The following is a 22710-nucleotide window of genomic DNA, read 5'->3' on the forward strand; positions in this document are numbered from 1 at the left end:
CTTTCAGGACCTCTTGCTCTGTCACCAGGGACTTGGTGGGCCTAGTTCCATGGCAACAGGTGTAATTGAAACTCAGCAGTGGGCTTTAGGCATTTCTTTGTGATTAGTTTTATAACTTACAGGCTGTCAGCTATTTCATACTGCTTCAGCTTCAAGGTTGGAATCAAGAAGATTTTGTAGCTCTAGGAGATAAAAGTGGCCATTCTGGTTCCAAAGAGAATATACTTTTTGTTGTAATTTTCTAGTATATATCATTTTTGCACAAGCTGTTTATTGATAAGATAATTTGGCATTCAAAACAACAACAGAAGGTTAAAAAAAAATAAGTTGTATTTTATATCTCAGTTGGTGGTAGGGGATGTTATAATGAATCTTAAGGGTCAATGGCTTTTGCCTTTAAAACTTACCACTTATTTGAAAGTAGAGCACAATGAGATATGTAATATTTGTACATTGAAAAATATCCTTTTATATGGTTTTTTTTTTTTTTTTTTTTTGTGGTTCAGAGCCTAGTGCTGGCAGAAAATAGTCCTGGGAGGGATAGCACTGAATATTTTATTGTGTTTGAGCCGCGGCTACCAGCTTTATCAAGAACTTTAGAACCATATATCTTGCAGTTCATGTTTTACAATGGTAAGTTTTTAGACAAATTATTAAAGTCTGATGTATTACTTCAGATAACCTTGTTCTGCTTTCTGTTCACATGGTGTTTATTAGCCAATCATGTTATATTTTGGAGGAAATCACAATTTTTAAATTGTTTAAACTCTGGGTTTTTTCTCAGATGTGAAGAAGCAACAACAAATGGCGGCACTTACAAAAGAGAAGGACCAGTTATCTAAGTCTATCATTATGTATCGGAGTTTATTTGAAGCCAGCAAACAGCTTCTTGATGAGATGAAATGTAAGTCATTTTGTATCCAAAGGCAGCAAGAGGTTATGTGTTGGATGGTGAGGTGGAAGGTTAAGATTGAAACAAAATGTATTTAGAAACTGCTCTTACTTGCTTTCCTAGGCTCTAAATTCACTGCAGATGATCACTGCCGAAAGATAGTAATGATGGTTATATTATTTGTCATTTGATAATTTTAAAGACAACATATTCCTTCATTTTAACTACACTTTATCCTGCTTACTTACAAAACTGTGAGGTTTTCTGTTAGTTAGAAATCTGAATCTGTGGAATATTTAGGTCTTTTAAAGTCTTTCAGCATAACAATAATAACATTTATATCTAACTCCAGATTCTGGCAAAAGCAACTGAATGAAAGTATCACTAAGGGAGTGACGTGTAACGTAATTTTATTTTGGTCATGGGGCGTATGCATTTTACTTAAAATATATGCATTATGTCCTGCTGTGGAGGTGTTCAGGTCAGCACCTACTGAAACTGATGTCTGTAACTTATACTCGAGTCAGTACACGTAATGTTTTGCTGTAATTTTTAATAATGTTTGTATACAGCTAACACAGAGCATTTGCTGAATTGTGCTCTATCATCTATTCATTTGTTGGTTTTTTTTTTTTCATTTTGTTTTAATTACACAGCTAAAATCTTAGTCATTTAAGCAGCATAGAAAGTCTTCACTTTTGTGTATTTGTCCAAGGTCAAGGGCACTTAGAGAATAATAGGAGCTAAATAGTGTAATGAAGCATCATTTGAATAACACCGACAATTGTTTTTATAAAGCGTTAATTTAGTTCTGAGAACAATCGAATGCAATTACATCTGTACGTCATTGTGTGGATTGAGTCAAATGATGGATCCACGATCATTCAGATTACAGTAGAATATCATAATGTCCTCCTTAGCTGCATTGTTTTACTCCTCTTTTTTGTATATTAGAATTGAACTTTTAGATTTTTAGTTTAATTTTGAATTTCTAAAATAGTCAACTATCATTTTAGCATCAAGCATTAAAAAAAAACAAAAGGGAATAAAAATTAAATATTTCCCATCAGAACTTGATGGTTGTTTTTTGTTCTGTGTTTTAGGCCAAGTTGAAGAAGCAAAATTAAAAGAGGCCCAACTGCGAAATGAGCTAAAAGCACATAATATTGACGTTCCTACAACACAACAGGTACAGTGTCCAAGTATACAGGAAAGATTTCTTTGTTAAATTCTAGTCAGGAACTTCTTTATAATTCATGTTTTATTAGGAATTATGGGCACTCTTGGTTTTGAGTACAAAGACTTTGAGTTGTAGTCCAGTCACTTACTAGACAGTCAAGGACTAACAAAATGATAGACCGCTGTTTTCAAAAACTTAGTTTGTGTTTTTAATGTAATGGCACTAATAAATGCAGTTACAAATACTCCAGCTTGAATACTGGATTGAAGAGGTTTCGGAAGTAATAACTAGTGTATATGGTGGCAAAGAAGATAAGATAATGAACGAAAAAGCAATATGGATTTTCTTTAGCTTACATCCTTTTATATGTATAACTCAGTTTCAAAGAAAACTGCCGTTATAGGTAGTATTTCTTAACCCAGATAAAAAATTCGGTGAGGTGGAAGCTTTGTATTACTATAATAATAGTCTTTTAAAATAATGTCTACTTATTATTAACTTTATGTTCCTGAGTTTTCCAAATTATTTTCCTCAGCTGTCTTTGTGGACTGCGATTACAAGAGTAATTGGCTTTATAGTTAATTTTTCTTTATAAATTACAGATGACACATATTGAAGCACTTTTGAAAAGAAAGGTGACAGAACAGGAAGAGCTAAGGAAAAAACCTAGAAGATCATGTACTCTTCCAAACTATACCAAAGGCAGTGCAGATGTTTTGGGAAAGGTTTGTGTTTGAGCTTTTTAAGAAACAGTACGTTTTATTTTGTTTTTTTTTGTGTGTGTGTATGTGTGTAAACCCTGCATTGTTGAAAAATGGAGTTATAATAAAGTGTCAGTTTGGCCGGAGTTAAAGTAAAACGCATTATTAATTCCCTAATTCTTATCACCGTTGAGGGCTGTGCAGAAGTTGAGTTAATGTGTGTTAATTTAAGGCTTGTTGTCCCCTTAGAGATGCTCTCCTGTCTCGTGGCTTCGTAGCAGCCAGAACTTTTACAGGTACCTCATCTTAAGTGAGACAACAGAAGAGAAAGATCAGAATTTTTCCAAGATCTAAGTCTCATGTTGTTAGAGAATTCTGATATACACTAGAACTTAAATAATAAATAAACAAAAAACTTTATACATATCTCTGCCAAGGCAGAGTGCCATTCTTCCTCCTTTTGTCTTTTCCGCCTTTGGTTTTGCCTATTGTCGAGTGAGTTGTATGTTCATTCTTATCCTGTCATTATTCTGTCATAACCATTTCATTTTATATTTTTCTGATTTGGAATATCTTTTTGCAACTATTGGTAAATCCTTTAGCCAGGTCTTAGTTCTTCTTTCTCCCATGTTTTGTCATCTTCTGCTTTTCTCCTCATACCTTCAGTTTTTAATGGTGTTAAGGTTTGTAATATATGTACATGTACTTAATTTGTTAAACTTTTCCATTTAATGTGCTTCTATGGTTTCTGCTTTTACCCCCATGTTAAAGTTGAGGAAATTAAAACTAAGATTCAAGAACATTAAATAGGTTGTTTGAGGTTACATGGCTACCAAGGAGAGCCAGGATTCCAACCTAGGCAGCCTCACTCCAGAGTCTGCTCTTTATCCCCGTGCTTTATCGTGTACGTACGTCATTCTGCTTTCGCAACCACGCTCTCAATATTTGTAGTGTTCCTAGTTTATAGATGAGGAAACTGAAGTTCAAAGAACTTAAATAACTTGTTAATATAATTAATACGAGGTAGAGCTTAATTGTAAACGAAGGTCTTTTGGACTCCATAGTTCATCTTAGTTTCATTGTGTACTGCTCTCTAGCTTTACAAGGGACCCCACACAAAATAGGGGGTAGTGGTTACTCTAAAATTACAGAAGTGTTTATGACCAAAACCATGTAATATTATTATCCAAACTTAAAATCCACAAATTGAAAAATTAAGAATGTAAAATCATAAATGAGAAAACAAGATACAAGTATATAATATCTTAGAGTATTATTCCTCAGAACCAATTTCTAGAAAGAAACATTCTTATGATTCAGAACATGTAGATATTTCTAGATAGTCTAATTTCAGATACTGACACTAACATCACATTTAAGTGTTTCGTCAGTACAGAAGTCCTGCTTGACGTGTAAGATTTTTACCAGAATATAAAATAAATGTTAGCAGGAAAAATATATTTTAAGATTCCTGTCCAAATATTTCTTATTGCATGACTTGAAAATCTGGGGGCAATCTTCGAAATCTCATTTTATAGTGTTTTTCTTCTACCCCTTCGGAAGTTAAGCCTCCCCTAACCCACACACAAAAAAAACTTTTCTACTTCCTCCAAGTCATTCTTAATTTCTTCTGGCTTACTTTTAAAAAATCTGTTGTGACATTTATCTTAAAATTAGAATAATCCTGGAATATAATGAGGGATGAATGGAGATTTTCCCCCAGACCTTATACTATTTTAGTTTTAACACACTTGGATGCTTTAGTTTTTTCCTCCTTGATTCCAAATATCTTGAAATCCTATCTTTTTTTTTTTTTCAAGTGCCATCGTTAGCCATGCCCACAATGAGAAAGAATTAGTAACATTCATAAAACTGGCTAGAGTAGCCTCAGTAAAGCTGGAAATGTAGTCAGAGAAGCAGAGCATTGTATTTAATCTGTAAATAGAAACAAGATGTGCGTTCATATTTCAGGATTAGATTTTTGAAAAAACAGGATTTTATATACTTGAATCACCTGAAAGTTTAAGGGGTAAGTGTAGTGTTAAGAAGTCTAGTGAGAGCTTTCAGGCCGGTCTTCACTTAGAAATAGTGATTCCAGTTAGGAGATTGAGGTGTGTGTGAGCAACTACCAAACAGATACCTGTCATAGCACTTAGGGTCACATGTAAAATGAGGTCACTTAATTTGCTTACCACCACTAATCCTTCTGCACTGGCTAGAACATTATTTTCAACTTCATTTACATGAACTAGTTTGCATGTCTGTTTTCTTACCTTTCTTCCACTAACTTCTAGAGAATTGGAATACAGATGTAGAAATTACGATGTTTCTAACAGTGACACACGACATTCTCATTGCTAGGGCAGGTTTTTGCTACCAGATCAGGTAAGAATAAGGGTAAACGTGACCATACCAGCGTGAGGAAAGAGGTTTTGAAATTGGCCACAATATTCCAACCTTGTGGAACTTTGACCAGGAATGTCTGTGACTGAAGGCAAGTATTTCTAAATAGGAGAGTGATGGTTTATCCTAAGCTCCAAAGGCATGACCCTTTAAGCAGAAAAAACTATTCTTATTGTGACATTTAGATTTGTTTTTTGAAAGAAGTACTGTAGTATTAAAATATCTACTTAAAATGCTGTGGAACTGTATGTTCAGTTGAATCTTAAAACACCATTGATTATTTTATGTGTATATTGTTTAATATATTTTATGAGTATTTTATCAATTAAGTCATATCCCAAATGTAGAGATATTAAAGTGTGAAAAGATGTGCGTCTTTAACTGATAACATTGCAAATATTTTTATTTGCTTATTTGCAAATTTACTAGAACATAATCTGTGAAACAATATTTCCAGAATTTAACAACAGAATATTACAGTTGAATATGTTTAAGCCTGTAAGTTTTTACCACCTGACAATTTTTTTTTTCCTTTTTAATTAATCTAAGTGCCTTAGAAGAGTGTTTTTGCATTTAAAACTTGGGCTTTTAAAATATTTAATATCAGATTTTTATACATTTATTTGAACCATTTTTACTTGGTTTTTTGAATGGGTTATAGATTGCACACCTAGCGCAAATTGAAGACGATAGAGCTGCAATGGTTATTTCTTGGCATCTGGCAAGTGACATGGACTGTGTCGTGACCCTGACCACTGATGCTGCACGTCGCATCTATGATGAAACGCAAGGCCGTCAGCAGGTGTTGCCCCTTGATTCTATTTATAAGAAGACTCTTCCAGATTGGAAAAGGTTAGAAAACATTAGAGTGATTATTTTTCTGAACTATGTTTTCTTACCAAAGCCCTGAATTTAAAAACGGTTTCTCTAAAAAAAAAAAAAACTAAAGCAATCTGAGAAGTGACTCACATGACCTAAATTATTCTTGCTTTCATCATAAATGTGCATACTTCATGAGAGTTAAAATTGCAGTGCATTTGCTGACATATGCTGACCATATTTAGTCTGCAGATTAATGTTATTTATATATGAGACATATGAACACACACACAAGCACATACACAAATCCAAAGCAAATCTTTGGCCTTTGCAACGCATAGTTCTGATAGTACTGCTTGATATTAAATTATATCATAATGATATATGACAAAATACATTTAGTTTATACATATTAATTGGATCCTTGTAAATGTTGTAAGACCCTTTGCTAGGAGTTGAGGTGAATGCATGGTAATGCTGATTTTGTACTTAAACCTAATATGTAAAGAAGGAAATACAGCTTGAACATAAATAACTGTGAACAAGTTAAAATGTGTTCAGTTCTGTAAGAGGTAATGAAAGAGTGCTTTCAGAACTCGGAGGAGAGAGTGATAATAAATTTAAGTTAATGAAGGAAGGGTAGGATGAAGGACAACTTAATGGCAGAGGTAATAATTGACTAGGATCTTGAAGTGTTCAGAGAAAGGATTAAGGACATTCCAGGTAAAGAAAGCAGCGTGAGAAGAAGCATAGAGGTGGTAAAACATGCTTAGGGAATAGGAGATAGTTTGTCAACAGCACATTAGAGGTTTATAAGAGAATTATGAAAAATAAGACTGGTAAATGAGTTGACAGTTCGGAAGCTTTTTAAATGTCATACTAAATATACTAAATATGAATATACATTTTTACTTATGAATCAGTTTGTATGTGATCACTAAAGCTATTATGCTGTGCATCTGAAAGATTCTGGCAGCTCTGTGTAAGGGAGATTTGAAGAAAGGGGGAGACTGGAGGCAGGGACATGTGTTACGACACTCTTGGAGCAATACCAGGTTCAAGATAATAAAAGCCTGAATTAGGGTATTGGTAGACATGGAGATAGATTAAATCAGAGGGGCTCTGGGATCCCTTTAAGAATCTGATAAAAGTTGTAAATATTCTCCCTTAAAAAAAAAGACTTATCAAATACCATAGTCTCAAGGGACAGCTCAGTCAGTGGCATAATATTTGATAAAGATGATGTTCTATGTCCTAGTTTAATGAGTAGCATCTGGGGTCTTAAAAGCTTGCAAGCGCCCATCTAAGTTCCAACTATTGGTCTCTACTTGTCTGGAGCAAAAGAGAATAAAGGAAATCAAAGACTCGAAGAAGAAACTTGTCTGTAGGACTAAAAGCCCACATGAACCACAGCCTCTTCTAGCCTGAGACCAGAAGAACTAGGTGATGCCTGGCTACCACTATGGATCATTCTGACCAGGGACACGATAGGAGGTCCCGGATAGAATGGGAGAAAAATGTAAAACAAAATTCAGATTCCTAAAAAAAGGCCAGACTTGCTGGACCAGTAGAGACTAGAGGAACTCCCCAGGCTGTCACCCTAGGATACCCTTTGAACTTGGAACTGAAGCTACTCCCGGAGGTCACCTTTCAGCCAAATAATAGATTGGCTTATAAAGTAAACAATATCACCAGTGAGTAATGTGCTCCCTTAAACAATCAACTATATGAGACCAAACGGTCAACATTTACCTGAAAACAAAAATGAGAAGGCAAGGAGGGGCAGGAAAGCAACATCAGTGGAAACAGAACAAACAGAATGGAAATAATGAGAATGCTGACACATTGTGAAAATTGTAACCAGTGTCACAGAGTAGTATGTATAAAAATTGTTATACGGGAACTTGATTTGCTGTGTAAACTTTCACCTAAGACAGAATAAAAAAAATTTTTTTTAATCACAAATATGCCAAATTTTATATAGATTTTAGGAGGATCGTGATCTCCAGTTAGGAATCCCGGATCATAGAGGAATCATAGAGGTCATATTCATAGAATTTAGCAACTGATGTAAGAATGATAGGCCTAATGACTTTAGGGTATCAAGGTTATGTAAGTGGAAGGATGTCATTATCATTAACAAAATATGGAACAGCTTTATTTGGAGTCGGGATTTAGATATGTGTCTAGGTTCCTAAACAAAGCTTTGCAAAGGCCTTCAGTTGCATGGAGTAGTGATTTGAAGGAAAATGGGAACTAATATTAAAAGCCAACTGCATCGGTATATTAACATATTATTTCACTTTGTAAACTACGAATAGATAGCTGAACAGCTGCAATTTGAACTCAAATCTGTCTGATCCTTAAATCTCCCACTCAGCTGCTAGGAAGTACCCATTTTAAACAGCACGGGAAATCCTGTAGGTCATGATTTCTGTGTTGATAAGGGTAATTATTTTTTGGAGAGGAGAACTTTTCCTCCACGAAAGCCTCTTTGTATTCATCATAATCCCTGAAGAACAGGTTAAGAATCTTAGATTTAGGGAAAGTATGAATTTGCCATTTAATTCTAAAGTTTGCTATAGAAAGTAGTTATTTCTAAAGTTTGCTGTAGAAAGTAATCCTCTCTGTTCTAGGTATTCTGCCTCTTAACTGGAATTTACTAGCTCCTAGAGTCCCCCAGCACTCTACCTTCAAGATTTAGTTCTGCTACACTATGTGGAAAGGAAAAGCCCTGACACCCCCAATCAGTTCTTACCCTTGAGCTCCACTGTTATCCATGAGCTTCAACTGCACATTCTGTTTGCTGAGTAGGAGGGAGAGAGGGAGGGAGCCTGGGTACCCCCTCACGTGTCTCAGACTTGGCCTTGCCCCTTCCCTTACTCATTGTAGAGCCGTGCTCCGCATGAGACAGTTATGTCATTTGCATCCCCATTTGAGGCTGGCTTTAGAGCCTGCTTTTCTCCTTGTCAGACTAACTGCAGATTATTGATTGCATTGTATTGATTATACAGACTAATTGAGGGTAGTAGTACAGATCGAAACCAGGCAGATGTTTTTATAGGTAAATATTGTTTTTCATTTCTAAGAGCTGATCATTAAACAGTATCACCTGTGGTGGATGGGGAATTATATGGTTAAAATGATATACAGTGTAGTCATGTTTTTCATACTACATTCTTTTAATTAAAAAGCTACATCTATTTTACTTAATACCTTTAAAATTTTCTGTCCCTTCAGGCCTCTACCTCATTTACGAAATGGAAAATTGTATTTTAAACCCATTGGAGATCCAATTTTTGCCCGAGACCTGTTAACATTTCCAGATAACGTAGAACATTGTGAAACAGGTGAAGTATATTATAGGGTACAGATGTTACATTTGTGACCCAGATCTATACATTACTGATTTAGGGACATTTATGGTTTTATTTAGTTTATAAGGGATAGATTTATTCATATTTCTTTATATTTATTATTTTTTCCTATTAGAGGAAAATGTTGGATAAAATTATAATGAATGTTAGCATTCTTTCGAAGAAAGATTTGCTATGTCATTGTATTTTAATATGACCAAAAAAATTCATAATTTTAAAAATTTCATTTATTGACTTTTTTAGTATTTGGTATGCTGTTAGGAGACACCATTATTTTGGATAATTTGGATGCTGCCAATCATTATAGAAAAGAGGTATGTATGTGAATTCTTTTTTTAATTTGTAGCTCCAATTTTAATGTGTATTCTTTTAATTTAATACATAGAGCCCTTATATAGAAATCATTCCATTTGATGATACAAATACAGATTATTAAGTAGCTTTGGCAAAACCAATTTAAATCCTACAAATCAATAAACAACATAAAATTGGGTGAAATATATGAATGTCAATATACAAATTAAAGTGGGAGGTATTTTTGGACCATGGAATTGTCTAAGACTTAAAACCAATTATCTATGATTGATGAGGGTATTGGAAAAAAGAGGACTCAGATAATGTCAGTGAAAGTATAAATTAGTATAGCACTTTGGAGGGCAGTTTGTCAATATAAATGTATCAGTTATCTATTGCTACATAGGAAACACTCTAAAAGTGGCTTTAAACAGCAACAACTAATTATTTCTCACAACTCTTTGGGTGTCTCTAAATGATGCTGGCTGATGCCAAGATGGTGAGAACTCCAAAATGCCTCACTCACATGGCTGGCAGTTGGTGCAGGCTGCCATCTGGAAATTCAGCTGGAGATGACCAAGAAACTCAGGATTCTCCTGGAGTTATTCTCCTCTACCAGAATCAATGCCATTAAGATTTTTAGAAGCCTTTTTGTCAGCCAACCAAAAGGTCAGCAGTTCGAATCCACCAGCTGCTCCTTGGAAACCCTATGGGGCAGCTCTCCTCTGTCCTAGAGAGCTGCCATGAGTTGGAATTGACTTGATGGCAATGAGTGTTTTTTTTTTTTTTTTTGTTCGCTTGTTTTAACAAGGTCTAGGAGGTAGTGCCTTAAATCTTTCTGGGGTCTTAACAAAGGAGCATCCTTGACTTGATTTTTACCCTGAGGCCACATTTTACTGGCAGTGCACTGGATTTGCTCTTAACCCTGAGACTGACCGTTTTTTATTTAAGGACATTTTGTCAGCTTAAGAGTGGAAATAAAAAAAAAATGGTTTTATTTTCCAACTTGGCAAGTCCTGGGTTAAGAAGTATATACCCTTTTAATTTTGAAAACTAATTAGTTTCTACTTTAATTTTTCTTTACTCTTCATGCTGACTAGTTGTTGCCTGCTGCTGGCTAAGTGTTTAACTGGGACTGTTGGCTGGTGGCCTCAGACATTCTCCATGTGGGCCTCTCCTTGTGGCTGCTTGGGCTTCCTCACAGCATGGCATCTGGGTTCCAGAAATGAGTATTCCAAGTAGTGAAGGCAGAGCTGCAGATCTCTTAATTCCCAGCCTCAGAACATACATAGCCACATTTGATTGGTCAAAATCTGGCCAGCCCAGATTCAAGGGGGGAGTGGGAAGGTGGTAATAGATTCCATTTTCCATGGAAAGAGTAGCCAGAAATTTGCAGCCATCTTTAAACCACCACAAGGTATTAAAATAATTTCTCTTATAAACATGCACCCATAAATGTACCAATAATTTGCATTAGAATGTTAGAGTTAATTTATAACAGGAAACTTTGGAAAGAGTCTAAATGTCCATCAGTTAGGGTTGGACAACTCTATTATATAGTAATTTGTACAATAAAGTAGTATGTAGTATTAAAAAGTTGCAAAATAATATGTATAAGATGATGCCTTTTTTAAAAATAAACTTTTGTACATTTTTAAAAATTGGAAGAATGTATTCTGTACTGTAGATGTATTAAAGAGAATTTCCCTTCTATATTATGTTATACTTAGGAAAAAGAAAAGGAAATCTTTTCTGAGGAATTTTTATCTTCAGTTATCTAATATCCAGGTGTAAGTTGAAAAATAAGTCTCTGCAATTTAAATTCTCTTAAAAACTAAACAAAAAGCAAAATCTAGCCCAAGGGGCTATGAGACATCTCTTTTAAGGACTTAGTGTAGAGTTAGGCATAAAGACAGGAGAATTATTTCCCATTTGGTTAAGGATTTCTTTATTTTTTTTTCTTGTATGAAGTTCTCGTGGTTTTACTCTAATAACATTTTTCCTTCTTTAGGCGGGGATGATTGGTAAATTACAGACAAGACATGCTTGTCTTTAAATTGCCTATGTTAAGTGTGGAATTCTCATAAGTCATTATTTAGTGAGAATAAAATCAAAAGCATTGTATTTGAGGAATTATCTAAAATTATTTTTTAATACATAGACAGTAACATAGGGACATCAGAATCAAGAGTCTGGTGTTCATCTATCCCCAATATCATTTACTGACTGTATGACCTTGGGCAAGTCAGTTCTTTAAGCCTCAGTTTCACCATCTCTATGAGATGTAGCTAATAATGCAATCATTTCAGATGGCTATTGTAAAGATTAACTGAAATAATACATATAAAAGCACTTAGCGAAGAGCATAGAATATGGTGAAATCTCAATAAGGGATAGATCTTTTTGAATCTGAGACCTCAATGTCTTGAGTTCTGTGATACACAAGAAATATTACATGGAATAGTTGTGGTGTTGGGAGCCTGGGAATGGCAATGTGATAAACATGTATGGAAAACATTACAGATTTGTAAACTATTACAATTGAAAACGAGGAAGAATATTTGTTTTCAGTTATGTAAGAGAAAACAAGCCAGTTTAAAATATGAGCCATTATCTATAAAAATAGTATATTCTAGAATCATGGGGACCTTAGAAATCATCTATTCTCACTTTATAGATGAGAAACCTTAAGCACAGAGCAAATAATAGATGTGTCCCAAGTTACATTACTAATTCATGTCAGAACTAGAACCAGTCAGAGCAAATTTTTTGGAGTTAGTTAAGAAGAAATAATAAAGGTATCTTAATGATTTGCCTGGACTGCTAACCAAAAGGCTGACAGTTCAAACCCCCCAGCAGCTCTGCAGGAGAAAGACCTGGCATCTGCTTCTGTAAAGACTGCACCCAAGAAAACCCTATGGGGCAGTTTTACCTGTCACCTGGGGTCACTATGAATCAGAATCAACACGACAGCATACAACAACAAAAAATTAGTGGGATTATTGAGAATTACACAATAATTGGAGAATAGTATTTAGCATCTCCATGAATGTTTCTTGTGAATAGTTCCTTGTAAATCATAATAGACCATATTAGAAAGAGGTTGAGAATGGAGAGCTAGTGTATTCTGGTAGCGGTAAGTATTTTTATGTCCTGAATTATGGAATAGAAATGTTATAACACGAAATCATTTTGAGGGTAGAATTAACAAATACAGTAATAATTGGAAGATTCTAGTTAGTTTAATTAGAAATTTGAACATGTACTTGATTTGAGATTGAAGCAAACATACTTTCTCTGGAGGAATTCATCTTTTTCTTAGGAATGAAATAATTTTTGTATTGATGATAGCAAAATTTTTTTTTACACTTTTCCGTGATTTTTTTTTTTTAATTTTTATGGTGCTTTAAGTGAAAGTTTACAAATATAGTTGGAATCTCATACAAAAATTTATAAACACCTTGCTATGTACTCCTAATTGCTCTCCCACTGAGACAGCACATTCCTTCCCTCTCTCTTTTTATGTCTGTCCGGCCAGCTTCTGACCTCCTCTACCCTCTCATCTCCCCTTCAGACAAAAGATGCCAACGTAGTCTCACATGTCTACTTGATCCAGAAAGCTCATTCTTCACCAGTGTCATTGTCTATCCCATAATCCAGTCTAATCCCTGTCTGAAAGTTGGCTTTGGGAATGGTTCCTGTCTTGGGCTAACAGAAGGTCTGGGGACCATGACCTCCGGGGTCATTCTAGTCTCAGTCACACCATTAAGTCTGGTCTTTTTACGAAAATTTGGGGTCTGCATCCCACTGCTCTCCTGCTCCCTCAGGGATTCCCTGTTGTGTTCCCTGTCAGGACAGTCATTGGTTGTAGCCGGGCACCATCTAGTTCCTCTGGTCTCAGGCTGATGTAGCCTCTGATTTATGTGGCCCCTTCCGTCTCTTGGACTCATAATTACCTTGTGTCTCTGGTGTTCTTCATTCTCCTTTGCCCCATGTGGGTTGAGACTAATTGATGCATCTTAGATGGCTGCTTGCTAGCGTTTAAGACCCCAGAGGCCACTCTCCAAAGTGGGATGCAGAATGTTTACTTAATAGGTTTTATTATGCCAGCTGACTTAGATGTCCCCTGAAACCATGATCCCCAAACCCCAGCCCCTGCTACACTGGCCTTCAAAACATTCAGTTTATTCAGGAAAATTCTTTGCTTTTGGTTTAGTCTAGTTGTGCTCACCTCTTCTGTATTGTGTTTGTCTTTCCCTTCACCTAAAATAGTTACTATCTACTATCTAATTACTGAAAACCCCTTTCCCTCCCTTCCTCCCTCCCCCCCCCACCCTGCTTGTAACCATCAAAGAATATTCTCTTCTCTCTTTAAACTATTTCTCTAGTTCTTATAATAGTGGTCTTATATAATATTTGCCCTTTTGCAGCTGACTAAATTTTTTTTTTTAATTTGACTCAGCATAATGCCTTCCAGATTCCTCCATGTTATGAAATGTTTCACAGATTCATCATTGTTCTTTGTCGATGTGTAATATTCCATTGTGTGAATATACCATAATTTATCCATTCGTCCATTGATGGGTATCTTGGTTGATTCCATCTTTTTTGCTATTGTAAACAGTGCTGCAGTGAACATGGGTGTGCATATATCTGTTCATGTAAAGGCTTTTATTTCTCTAGGGTATATTCCAAGGAGTGGGATTGCAGGATCGTATGGTAGTTCTATTTCTAGTTTTTTAAGGACGTGCCAAATCGATTTCCAAAGTGGTTGTACCATTTTACATTCCTACCAGCAGTGTATTAAGTGTTCCAATCTCTCCACAACCTTTCCAACATTTATTATTTTGTGTTTTTTGAATTAATGCCAGCCTTGTTGGAATGAGATGAAATCTCATTGTAGTTTTGATCTGCATTTCTCTAATGGCTAATGATCGTGAGCATTTCCTCATGTATCTGTTAGCTGCCCGAATGTCTTCTTTAGTGAAGTGTCTGTTCATACCCTTTGCCCATTTTTTAATTGGGTTATTTGTCCTTTTGTAGTTGAGTTTTTGCAGTATCATGTAGATTTTAGAGATCAGACGCTGGTCAGAAATGTCATAGCTAAAAACTTTTTCCCAAGTCAGTAGGTAGTCGTTTTACTTTTTTGGTAAAGTCTTTGCATGAGCATAGGTGTTTGATTTTTAGGAGCTCCCAGTTAATCTGGTTTCTCTTCTCTATTCTTAGTAATGTTTTGTATACTGTTTATGCTATGTATTAGGGCTCCTAGCATTGTCCCTATTTTTTTTTCCGTGATCTTTATCGTTTTAGATTTTGTCTTTAGGTCTTTGATCCCTTTTGAGGTAGTTTTTGTGCATGGTGTGAGGTATGGGTCTTGTTTCATTTTTTGGCAGGTGGATATCCAGTTATGCCAGCACCATATGTTAAAAAAAGAGGCTATCTTTTCCCCATTTAAGTGACTTTGGGCCTTTGTCAAATATCAGCTGCACATATATGGATGGATTTATGTCTAAATTCTCAGTTCTGTTCCATTGGTCTATGTACCTGTTGTTGTACCAGTACCAGGATGTGTTGACTACTTTGGCAGTGTAATAGGTTCTAAAATCAGGAAGAGTGAGGCCACCCACCCACTTTGTTCTTATTTTACTGTAATGCTTTACTTATCCGGAGCCTCTTTCCCTTCTGTATGAAGTTGATGATTTGTTTCTCCATCTCATTAAAGTGTCTTTGAAATTTGGATCGGAATTCCATTTTATCTATCAATTGCTTTTAGTAGAGTAGACGTTTTTACAATGTTAAGTTTTCCTATCCATGAACAAGGTATGTTTTTCCACTTATGTAGGTCTCTTTTGGTTTCTTGCGGTGGTGGCTTGTAGTTTTCTTAGTATAAGTCTTTTACATCTGTGGTAAGATTTATTCCTAAGTATTTTATCTTCTTGGGGACTCCTGTAAATGGTATTGATTTGGTGATTTCCTTTTCGATGTTCTTTTTGTTGGTCTAGAGGAATCCAACTAATTTTTGTATGTTTATCTTATATCCTGATACTCTGCTGAGCTCTTCTATTAGTTTCAGTAATTTTCTTGAGGATTCTTTAGGGTTTTCTGTGTATAAGGTCATGTCATCTGCAAATGGAGATACTTTTACTTCTTCCTTGCCAATCTGGATGCCCTTTATTTCTTTATCTAGCCTAATTGCCCTGGCTAGGACCTCCAGCACAATGTTGAATAAGAGTGGTGGTAAACGGCATCCTTGTCTGGTTCCCATTCCAGGGGGAATGCTTTCAGACTCTCTCCATTTAGGGTGCGGTTGGCTTTGTATAAAAAAAATGTTGAGGAATTTTCTTTGTATTCCTATTTTGCTGAGAGTTTTTATCATGAATGGGTGTTGAACTTTGTCAAATGCCTTTTCTGTATCAATTGATAGAATCGTGTGGTTCTTGTCTTTTGTTTTACTTATATGATGGATTATATTAATTTTTTTCCTAATGTTAAACCATCCCTGCATATCTGGTATGAACCCCACTTGGTCATGGTGAATTATTTTTTTGATACGTTGTTGAATTCTATTGGCTAGAATTTTGTTGAGGATTTTTGCATCTAAGTTCGTGAGGGATGTAGGTCTGTAATTTTCTTTTTTGTGGAGTCTTTACCTGGTTTTGATATCAGGGATATGCTGGCTTCATAGAATGAGTTTGGGAGTATTCTGTCCTTTTTGATGTTCTGAAATACCTTTAGTAATAGTGGTGTTAATTCTTCTCTGAAAGTTTGTTAGAACTCTGCAGTGAAGCCATCCAGGCCAGGACCCTTTTTTGTTGGGAGTTTTTAATTACCTTTTCAATCTCTTCTTTTGTTATGGGTCTATTTAGTTGTTCTGCCTCTGCTTGTGTTAGTTTAGGTAGCTGGTGTGTTTCTAGGAATTCATCCATTTCTTCTAGGTTTTCAGATTTGTTAGAGTACAGTTTTTCATAGTAACCTGATATGATTCTTTTAATTTCAGTTGGATCTGTTGTAATATCACCCATCTCTTTCTTATTTGGGTTATTTGCATCCTCTCCTGTTTTTCTTTTTTCAGTTTGGCCAATGATTTATCAATTTTGTTAATTTTTTTTCAGAGAACCAGCTTTTGGTCTTATTAACTCTTTTAGTTGCTTTTCTCTTTTATATTTCATTTAGCTCTGCTCTTATTTTTATTATTTCCTTCCTTCTAGTGCCTGAAGGCTTCTTTTGTTGCTCTTTTTGTTCAAGTTGTAGGGATAAGTCTTTGATTTTGACCCTTTCTTCTTTTTGTATGTGTGTATTTATTCATATAAATTGACCTCTGAGCACTGCTTTCGCTGTGTCCCAAAGGTTCAGATAGGAAGTGTTTTCATTCTCATTGGATTCTATGAATTTCTTTATTCCATCCTTAATGTCTTCTATAATCCAGTCTTTTTTGGGCAGGGTATTGTTCAGTTTCCAAGTGTTTGATTTCTTTTCCCCGCTTTTTCTGTGATTGATTTCTACTTTTATGGCCTTATGGTCAGAGAAGATGCTTTGTAATATTTCAGTGTTTTGGATTCTGCTAAGGCTTGCTTTATGACCTAATATGTGGTGTATTCTAGAGAATGTTCCATGTGCACTAGAAAAGAAAGTATACTTGGCTACTGTTGCGTGGAGTGTTCTGTATATGTCTGTTAGGTCAAGTTGGTTGATTGTGGCTTTAGATCTTCCGTGTCTTTATTGAGCTTCTTTCTGGATGTCCTGTCCTTCACCGAAAGTGGTGTGTTGAAGTCTCCTACTGTAGTTGTGGAGCTGTCTATCTCATTTTTCAATACGGTTGGAGTTTGTTTTATGTATCTTGCAGCCCTGTCATTGGGTGCATAAATATTTAATATGGTTATATCTTCTTGGTGTGTTGTCCCTTTCATCATTATATAGCGTCCTTCCTTTTCATTTATGATGGATTTAAGTTTAAAGTCTATTTTGTCAGAAATTAATATTGCCACTCCTGCTCTTTTTTGATTGTTGTTTGCTTGATATATATCTTTTCTGTCCTTTGAGTTTTAGTTTATTTGTGTCTCTAAGTCTAAGGTGTGTCTCTTGTAGGCAGCATGTAGACGGGTCAAGTTTTTTTTAATCCGTTCTACCACTCTCCGTCTCTTTATCAGTGCACTTAGTCCGTTAACATTCAACGTAATTATGGATACGTTGAATGTCGTTTTGATGTCTTTTTTTGTGTGTTGTTGACAGTTTTTTTTCCCACTTAATTTTTTGTGCTGAGTAATTTATCTTCATATGTTGTCTTTTCCTCTTCTTGTTGTTGATTTTGTTTTTGCTGAGTCTCTTTTTTTTTTTTTTTTTGATGAGTAGAGTAGTTAGTCTCCTTTGTGGTTACCTTAACATTTACCCCTATTCTAAGTTTAACCCTAACTTTTATTTCTTTATATTGCGTTGTCTTTCTCTCAGTATGAAAGATCTATGACTCCATTTCTTAGTCCCTCTTTATTATTTTAATGTGTTTTACATAATAACATTGCTGTTTCCCTGGTTTGAGCATTTTTTTATCTTGATTTATTTTGTGATTTCCCTGTCTGGGTTAACATCTGATTGCTCTGCCCGGTGTTCTAGTCTTGGATCGATGCCTGATATTATTGATTTTGTAACTAAAGAACTCCCTTTAGTATTTCTTGTAGTTTTGGTTTGGTTTTTACAAATTCCCTAAACTTCTTTTTTTCTGGAAATGTCCCAATTTCGCCTCCATATTTGAGAGACACTTTTGCTGGATATATGATTCTTGGCTGGCAGTTTTTTTCCTTCACAACTTTATAAAAGCCATCCCATTGCCTTCTTGCCTGCATGGTTTCTGTTGATAGTCCAAGCTTACTCCTATTGACTGTCCCTTTATGGGTAACTTTTCGTTATCCCTAGCTGCTCTTAAAATTCTCTCTTTATCTTTGGTTTTGGCAAGTTTGATTATAATATGTCTTGGTGACTTTCTTTTAGAATCTACCTTATGTGGAATTCGATGAGCATCTTGGATAGATATTTTCTCATCTTTCACAATATCAGGGAAGTTTTCTGCCAATAAATCTTCAATAATTCTCCGTATTTTGTTATCCCTCCCTGTTCTGGTACTCCAATCACTCGTAGATTATTTCTCTTCATAGAGTCCCACATGATTCTTAAGTTTTCTTCATTTTGTAAAATTCTTTTATCTGATTTTTCTCCAAATATATTGGTGCCAAGTGCTTTATCTTCAAGGTGCCCAGTTCGGCCTTCCGCTTGCTCAATTCTGCTCTTCTGACTTTCTGTTGAGGTGTCTAATTCTGTAATTTTATTGTTAATCTTCTTAATTTCTAATTGCTATCTCTCTATGGATTTTTTTAGCTTATTAAGGTTTTCATTATGTTCTTGAATAACCTTTTTAATTTCTTCAGCTGTTTTATCTGTGTGTTCCTTGGCTTTTTCTGCATATTGCCTAATCTCCTTCCTGATGTCTTGAAGAGTTCTGTATATTAATCTTTTGAATTCTGCATCCAGTAATTCCAGGAAGGCACCTTCATTCAGAAGATCCGTTGATGCCTTGTTTTAAGAGTTTGTTGAGACGACCATGGCCTGCTTCTTTATGTGTTTTGGTATTGACTATTGTCTCTGAGCCATCTATAAGTTATTGTATTAGTTTATTTTATGTTTGCTTACTGTATCTCGGTTTCTTGCTTTGTTCTGTTTTGATAAGCCGAAATGGGTTGCTTGAGTGAGCTAGCTTGATTATTTTCACCTTTGGAACTCTGACATCCTGTCACCAGATGGCTAAAGCCATTATCAGTTAAATGAGCTTATGAGTCCATTCACTTTTCTTGTGTGGATTGAGCTCAGGTGTCCAGGTAGCTGGTCATCAAGTGTGTGGTACAGGCTCTGTCCTACAGTCTTAGAGGGGCAGGGGTGTTTGGTGTTGGTACCAGTATTGGTTGCAGCAGGGAGTCACGCTCTGAACAAGCAGGAGACTGAGAACTGTCCCCCAAGTACCTCTGAGGAAAGTGCGTCCCTGTTCCCTAGAGCGTACAGGTGGGTAGGCTCTGCAGACGGACCATGGGCACCCAGTGCTTTTGGTTGTAAGGACTGGGAGGTACCAGTTATCCTTGGACCCCTGTCACAGGTGGCTGGGTGACCTGAGTGGAGCCACCAGCCCATAGGCCCCTGATGTGGGTAGGTGAGGACTGTGTTTCATACGCAAAGCGGCGTCAGATATCAAATACCCACCTCTTCACCACACAACTTAAACAGTTGCAGTCTGCCAGCAAGGGCCTATTCTCCCAAAATAGCCCCACACAGGTCCATGCAGGGGGTAAGGTATTCAGAGTCCACGGACCATTTATGCCTGGACAAGAGCTGCTTCTGGCCCGAGCTCCCCCAGTTAGTAGAGCTGGCAAATTGTCTTTTCCCCCTGTTGTGAATTTATTCCTTCTTCAAGTCAGGGAACATGGCTCAGGTCGCTCAAATGGGCCTATCTCAGGCCCAGGGAAATCAACAGCCACGAAGCCGGCTTGGGGGCAGGGACCCACTAAACCACTGCCATCCAGTCGATTCCAACTCATAGCGCAGTAAAATATATGCAAGTACTTAGCTTTTCAAAAGAGCACCGTTCTTCTCTGGGTCCAGAGGTATGAGTAGGCTGTGGCTGCCTGCTTCTCCCTGAGGAAGCTGTGGCTGAACACCACTACCAGCCCGCCGCCGCCGCTCCCAGGAACGATGCCTAAGGGATCCCAGTGATTCAGGTCCGGTAACTCCTCTCCGATTCTGAACTGACTCTCCCTCCCCCTCCCCCTCAGTCCGCTTTCTAACTTTGCCTTTGATGTTCAGGGCACATAGCTTGTTATAAATATAATTGCATCACTTGATTTTTCGGGTCTTTGTTGTAAGAGGGATCGCCAAAAGCATCTGGCTATTCTGCCATCTTGGCCCCACCTCCCGATAACAAATATTTTTAAAGTATAGTTAATGTAATTCAAGAAGAACAATGTTGAAAATGAGAAAAGAGCAAGCAGACTTTCAAAAAAAAACTGAAGTAGAGCCTCTAGAAATTAAAAATATAACAAATCAGGTACTCACTGGGGAGGTTTAACAGCTTATGGGAAAATTAGTATATTGGAACGTTGGTCAGAAAAATCCAGGTTGCAGCCTGAAGAGAAAGTGAGGTGGTGTGTAAGAGAGAGGTTGAAAGACCTGGTGGATAAAATCTAATAAAAGTCCAATCAGAGTACCAAGAGGAGAGAGAAGGATCAGAGGTAACATTGGAAGAGCTAATGACTGAAAATGTTTTAGAACTGATGAAAGACATTAATCCATAGCTTCAAGAAGTTCAACTAATTCCAAGCAGAATAAATAAAAAGTCTATGTGTGGACACTCCACAGTGAAACTTCAGGATACCAGAGACAATGTGTAGATCATAAAAACATGAAAAAGCAGTGACAAAATCATTAAAGAAATGTCAGTTCAAGTGCAGCTGACTCCCTAGCAATCAATAGAAGCCAGAAAATAGTGGAATTATATCTCCAGTGCAAACCAGTGTCAGGATAGAATTCTGTATGCAGCAAAACAGCTTTTAAAGGTGAGGCCGTAATAAGGATATATTCAGATGTGCCTGAGGTTTTCAGAGTCTGCTACAAGTCAATTTTTAGGGCCTCCAGGTGGAAGGCCCAAGAGGCAAGCAGTGAAGAACAGAGAAGGTGGTAAATATGTGGGTAAATATCAACAAATATTGACTGAATAAAATCATCATAACGGTTTTCAGCTTGGAAATAAGATAGTAAATATTTAGCAATGATAGAACATAAATCAGGAATGGGATTGGAATTACATTGCTCACAAGAAGGGTGAAGCTGTTAACCTCAGACTTGGCTGCATATGCTTGTTAAAATGTCCAGATGTAGATCTGCTATATATGAGCTACTTAAAGATAAAGTTGTAGACTGTTAGTGTCTGCAACACGATAAATAATCTTGAAGTTAAAGTGGAAGTGTTATTTTGGTTTTCTCTTTGTTTTCAAAGAAATCTTAAAGAGCATATGTAACAAAACAGGTGCAGAATTTGTTCCTCATAGTTGGTGTAGCACATGTCGATGTTCTGTGCTTGAATGATATCATACGTAAATCCGCTGATTAGATATTGTCTTAAAGTTCTTCTGAGAAAAGGCTTTATGGCATTCTTTGGTAACATTTTTACATGTTAGTTGCCTTAGTTACTGTTTTCTCTAACTTCCTCCTGCCATTTGTACTACCTCAGCCCTTATTGATGCCACCCCTTGCCAGTCCCTACAGCAGCTTTGAATAAGCACTGGCCAGAGCTCTAGCAGTAGATCACTCACTGAATTTGCAAAAGCTGTCATGACCTTTTTATCCTAATAAAGTGCTTAGTGAATTAGTATCACAAGACTGAAGGATACTTTGAGAATTGAAAAACTGTCCATGAAAGTAATATTTACAGAATTTTTACAAAATTTCACTTTTCCCATTTGCGTTGTCACCGTTTTAGTATAGATTAACATTTCGAAGGTAGTCTACCTGATCTGCCTGTTTTCCCCCAAGTTCATCATACACATCACTAGCTTAATAAAAAGTACTATCATGATCATGTCATTTCTAATCTCAGAAATCTTAAATGATTTCCCTTTTCTTAGAGCAGCTGAAATAAATTTTGTAGGCTCACTGATTAATATCCATTTACTTACAATAGGTTGTTAAAATTACTCACTGTCCTACACTGCTGACCAGAGATGGTGATCGCATTCGAAGTAATGGGAAGTTCGGGGGCCTTCAGAATAAAGCTCCTCCGATGGATAAACTTCGGGGAATGGTATTTGGAGCTCCAATACCAAAACAGTGCCTGATCTTAGGGGAACAAATAGGTAGGTTTAATAGGTAACTTAAATAACAATTTCCAATTTGATTTTAATCTTTTATTTGGGGTTGTATATTGACTTTATATCACAAAAACTTTAAATAATGTTAAGATTTTTTTGTTCAGTATTTTCAGCTTTGTTATATCAGGTTACTTCAAGTTATATA

General features: G+C 36.2%; 1 protein-coding gene across 2 annotated transcripts in view; it reads left to right on the plus strand.

The window, feature by feature from the left end:
- The window catches only part of SMCHD1 (structural maintenance of chromosomes flexible hinge domain containing 1), a 183890-nt gene that overhangs the window by 152819 nt on the left and 8361 nt on the right, over window positions 1–22710 (plus strand). For both annotated transcript variants that reach the window (XM_049901053.1, XM_049901054.1), the window contains 8 exons: window positions 507–633; window positions 785–904; window positions 1996–2081; window positions 2675–2797; window positions 5838–6028; window positions 9236–9345; window positions 9616–9686; window positions 22379–22550. In XM_049901053.1, the coding sequence (XP_049757010.1) occupies window positions 507–633; window positions 785–904; window positions 1996–2081; window positions 2675–2797; window positions 5838–6028; window positions 9236–9345; window positions 9616–9686; window positions 22379–22550 (1000 nt within the window). The remainder of the gene's footprint in view (window positions 1–506; window positions 634–784; window positions 905–1995; window positions 2082–2674; window positions 2798–5837; window positions 6029–9235; window positions 9346–9615; window positions 9687–22378; window positions 22551–22710) is intronic.

The sequence above is a fragment of the Elephas maximus genome, chromosome 11 (assembly GCF_024166365.1).
Source record: "Elephas maximus indicus isolate mEleMax1 chromosome 11, mEleMax1 primary haplotype, whole genome shotgun sequence".
Lineage (NCBI taxonomy): Eukaryota > Metazoa > Chordata > Mammalia > Proboscidea > Elephantidae > Elephas > Elephas maximus.